A 4842-nucleotide genomic window follows, 5' to 3' on the forward strand; every position below is an offset into this window, starting at 1 on the left:
AGGTATTGGTCAAGGCATGGCAGCGTGTGTGTCCGGGATGCACACAATATTAACTTACAGCTAACGGGGTGTGTGCAGCCATTCCTTGACAATGGCCTGGTGTGTGATGCAGGTGTTAATAGACGTCTGGGCATTGCTATGGTGGTTGTGTCATTATCTTTCGGTGGGTGGATAATTCTAAAGACAGAAGCGTACTTGTGTGCCCAGCTCTAGAGAGAGATGTGTGTGTCCGTGAACAGTTAACGAGATCTTGGTTTGTGTCGCTAGATTGACTTCTGAGTAGTTATAAAAGTCCGTGTGGCGCTCTAGAGATCTATTTGTTCGTGTGTGTGACTGGTCGTGTGTGTGTGTGTGTAGATCCGTTGGTGTGGTTTTTGTACAGATACGCTTGTGTGTGTGTGTGTGTGTGTGTGTGCATGCGTGTGCTGATACGTGTGTGCACATCTGTTGGGGTGGGGTTTGTACAGATGCGCTTGTGGGTGCCTGCGCTAAAGTGGCACCTATCCGAGACTCGAACTCCAAGTCTCCTGACTTTATCGCTCCGGATTTGCTGACGGATTCTGGAGCGCAGGGGCCGCAGGCTCAGGCCGGGATCACAGCTTAGCGTTGGATGCCGCATTGGGGGGGTTCACACGGTGATTTCGTTGTTTTTAATTCACACAGAAACTCCCCCCGCCCCTCCCCAGCGCTGGCCGGGGCTCGGAACCACAAAACACCTGCGGAGCGGGCTGAGGGCAGGCGGGAGCGGGCCGGCCTCCATCCTCGCCCTGAGCCCCGGGCAGAGACCCCGCTGACCTGGTGAAACCTGCCCGGGGCAGGCTCCCCGGAGCTCCCCAGCCTGTCTGGGCCCGGCCCGCCCGCCCGCCGGCCCATCCGATCGGGATCCAGAGGGGCTGGGGGATTTAAAAACAAAAATGCATCGATGAGCCTGGAGATCATTGTCTAAAATAATAACCGGGGTTTGTTCGCGACTGGCGACCCCCGGCCGGGCTCCTGCCCCTGGGCGGGTTTCAGCAGCAGGAGGGTTCTTTCCCCCTGCCGGGTTTTACCACGGGGGGCGAAGGGATTTGGAGTCTCTGGCTGCTGCTCTGAAGTTTCCTGCTTGTTTTTATTCTTGCCATTTCGAGAGTTAATTCGTAAATTTCAGAATAAGCCCCGCGGGTCCCTGCTGGGCGCAGAGGGAGCCGCTTTGCGCTAGGTTAAGGGGGGGGGGGGGAGATCGATTGATTTCCGAGGCTGCTACTGGGAATTTCGCTTTTCTTACAAGAGAAAAATTAACACCTTGCTCAGGCTAATAAACTGAAACCTTAGAGCAACACAAACGTTTCCTTTAAACCGCGATCCCCCTCCACCCCCATCTTCCCTCCCCCAGCCCAGCCACTACTCAGCCATTTGAAAGTGTTCTTTGCGCCAGCAACCGCCCACCAGCCCGCGGGACACAGAGCCGACACCAGTGGACTTGGAGGGGGTGTGTGTGTGTGGGGGGGGTGGAACCCGGAATTTCCAAAGATTTTTGCAGCCTGCTTGGAAGCTGCAACGGTTGGGATTTACCGGCTCCCACCCCCAAAATGCGGGCTTGGGTCGGTTTGTGAAGGGGAGGACTTTTCTTCTTAAATGAGTCTGTGCTCGACACAAAAATGCAAGAATGAAACAAAAATGCAAGAAATGGACCCCCTAGAAAGCGGTGCCCCCCCCCTGCAGAAAGGCACAAAAATCCAGCAAAGCAGAGCAGGAGAAAACACAATCGTTCCAAATCCAGATTAGGGGGATAGTTAATGAGGTCTCGCGAGTTAAAATTCCCTCTGAATTTTCCGTGGGAGCGGAATCAACCCCCGCTTTGATGCCTCATCCGTATTCAGCAGAAAAGAGACCAATCTGGTCTTAAAGAAACCACTAAGAAAAATCCTAAGAACAAATTTGATTTTTGCCAAACGGTTTCTCTCTCTCTAAATATTTGTGTGTGTGTTTTTTTTAATCCAGAATCCTTTAAATGTAAACGGATTTACATGGATTTTTTTAAAAGATTCTTTCCCTGAATGTAGTTGTTGTTTAAAAAGAAAAAAAGAGAAAAAAACCCTCCCCAGAAAGAGACACAAACCTCTCCCCTAGCCATTAAATAATAATAATAAAAGAAGGCGAGAGTCGGGCTCTGTCTCTTTAACGCGCGCTCCCGGCGCTGCCTGCGCGCCCCCGGCTCTATAACTGGAGTGCATGGAGTTGGTTTGGGCTCAGAGGGAGAAGGAGTGGGAGATGGGAACCATCTGAAATACTTTGAAACTGAACTATTTTGTAATTGAAGGAACAAAGCCATCCGCGTAACTCTCCCCCACTGGATCTGGGATTTTCCTCCATGGAGCTGCTGGGCTGCACCCAATTTTAAAGGATTGTTACCGGGGTTTCTTTTATTCCTCCACATCTCTGCTTTGGCACCTTCCTGTAGGGCCCCCCCTTCTGCACAGATGTTAGTTCACACTTATTCAGCCATGGTAAGTTTTGGGTGGGGGGAGACTCATAGGGGGCCACCCTCGCGAGCCACTTTTTCTAAGGAGCACCCCAGAGAAATTTAATTAAGGCAACCTTATCCCTCCAAATGAACAGTGATTTCACCCTCTGATTTTGGCCAGATGTCAGAGCTCGGGGTGTCCCCCGCTAACGCTTTGTTTTCTCCTTGGGGGGATCCCAGCGGAGGAGGGAAGTGCAGGTAGGAAGGTGTTTGCAGGCTGGAGCGCTGACCTCGCCCTGCAGAGGGGACGCAGAGCCAGGGGGCAAAGCGGATTCCTAGCCCCGTGGCGGGGGAGGTGGCCAGGCTGTGTCAGGCGCTGGAGCTGGGGGGGCAGCGCCCTGCCAGGCTGGGGGCTTTGCCCAGGGCTTGGTGCCTTTCCCTGCGCCGCTGGGAGCCGGGCCCCCAGCGCCGCCTGACCGGCGTCTTTCTTCTCTCTCTGCCTCCGCAGGACCGTCCTGATGGGCTGAATGGGACCTCCACCGGCGGCCGCCTCTCCCAGCTCTCCTCCCTGAACCAGGCGGCTTACTCCTCGGCTCCCCCGCTCTGCCACACGCCGGCCTCGGACTTCCAGCCGCCCTACTTCCCACCGCCCTACCCGCAGCCCCCCATGCCCTACTCGCAGAGCCAGGAGGCCGGCTACCCGCACCTCGGGGACCCGTACAGCACCATCAACCCCCTCCACCAGCACCAGCAGCCCGGCTGGCACTCGCAGCGGGCCCGACAGGAGGAAGCGGGGCTGCTCTCCCAGACCCACCGGGCGCTGAGCCTGGATCCCCGCCGGGACTACCCGGGGGTCCCCCGCCTGCTGCACGGGCTGGCCGATGGGGGCCACGGGCTTGGAGACGGGCCGCTGGGCCTCCACGGACTCGGACATCCCAGCCTCGAGGACATCCAGGTACCTGGCGGGCTCCCTTGGGGGGCGGGGGGCTATGTAATGGCACAAGGCCAGCCAGGCGGGGGACGGACGGGGTCGCTCGGTTCCCCCGGTGCCCAGATCCCAGCGGACTGCCCTGGGGGCGCAAAGCCCGGAGCCCCTCGTCCTGTTTGCATTTCTGGAGGGGTCCCCCCGCATAGGCCCGTGCTGTGTCCAGTCCTTCGGAACGGGGGTGGGGTGGAACAAAGCGGTTTAAATGGGAAGGGGTTTATTTTAAAGTGGGGGGGGACTAAAGGGGGAGCCCCTTGGTTTGAGAGACGCTGTTCAATGGGGGCAGTTAATCATAAAACGGCCCCTCGCTGCTCCATCCCGAGAGTGAAACCAAAAAGTGATCCCGAACATGCCCGGCTGGTCTTTCAGAGCCGAAAAGCCCCTCGCTCCGGGGAACCGGCTTTGCACAGACAGGGGAGAGTTGGGACCTTCGCACTCAGGCTGTGGAAATGGTTCATTTTCCAAAAGGCCGGGTTCGCTTCTGAAAGTGCAACTCTCTTTTTTTCTCCTTAACTCGTTCGTTTTCGATGGTGCTTCATTTAAAAAAATCAAATAAGAACATGACAAGGATCAGGGTGGGAAGATTGGACTTGAACTGGTTGGGGTTTTTTGGTGTCGGGGAGGATCGAGGGAGACATTTCCATTTCAAAACGGTCCGCTAGATATATTCATTTTGTTGTTTTACAAATGTGCAATTTTATTGGTTGGATCTTTGCAGTAAATTCTGGATTTGCTGCAAATTCAAGACTCTCCTTCCAAACCGCTTTCCCCCAATTTGCGCCTCCGTTCAGATCCTTTCCTCTCTTGTCCCGTCAAGCAACTAGATTTCCTTTGCGATCCAACCCGCCCCGAATGTGAAATGTTTGATAACTTTCTAGCCACGAGTTGTCTCCTCTCTTGTTTGCATTTTCTATCGTGACATTAGCCGCAGAAGGACTCAGGGGAAAGGGAGCGCAGAGATATTTACAAAACATCATTTAACTGTTTTAAAAGAAGGAGCAAAATAGGATCCTCGTTCTAAAGGACAGAAATCGAGACTTTCCTTTGAGTTTGATTCAATTATATTCCAGCGATGCTTTTATCGGAGCCATCAAACACACAAACTGTTAACAAAGAGCCCAGGACGAGAATTTGTATTGGTGTTTTATTCGACACTCCCAAGTGTATCGAATTAGTTCAAGTTCTATTTGTATTTTCGTATCATTTGATTTATTTACCACGTGAAGACAGTAGCTAGCAGAGGGGCAGGAGTTTTGTAGAGAACTTCAATGACTTACAAAAACCCTAGTCGTGTTTTGTTAACGTGCATGTGCTTTTTATTCCGGATTTGTCAACTCTCTAGCAAAGGAAATACGGAGCAAGAAACATTATGCGCCAAGAATAAAAAAGCACCCGGAACAATATTTAATCCCCA

At 53.5% G+C, this 4842-nt stretch overlaps 1 protein-coding gene across 1 annotated transcript in view; it reads left to right on the forward strand.

The window, feature by feature from the left end:
- Positions 1-2459: 2459 nt before the first annotated feature.
- The window catches only part of TFAP2E (transcription factor AP-2 epsilon), a 43757-nt gene continuing 41374 nt past the window's right edge, over positions 2460-4842 (forward strand). The window contains exons 1-2 of the mRNA XM_026657064.2: positions 2460-2486; positions 2952-3398. Of these exons, the coding sequence (XP_026512849.1) occupies positions 2460-2486; positions 2952-3398 (474 nt within the window). The remainder of the gene's footprint in view (positions 2487-2951; positions 3399-4842) is intronic.

Source organism: Terrapene carolina, unplaced genomic scaffold (assembly GCF_002925995.2).
Source record: "Terrapene carolina triunguis isolate 2854851 unplaced genomic scaffold, T_m_triunguis-2.0 Scaffold236, whole genome shotgun sequence".
Lineage (NCBI taxonomy): Eukaryota > Metazoa > Chordata > Testudines > Emydidae > Terrapene > Terrapene triunguis.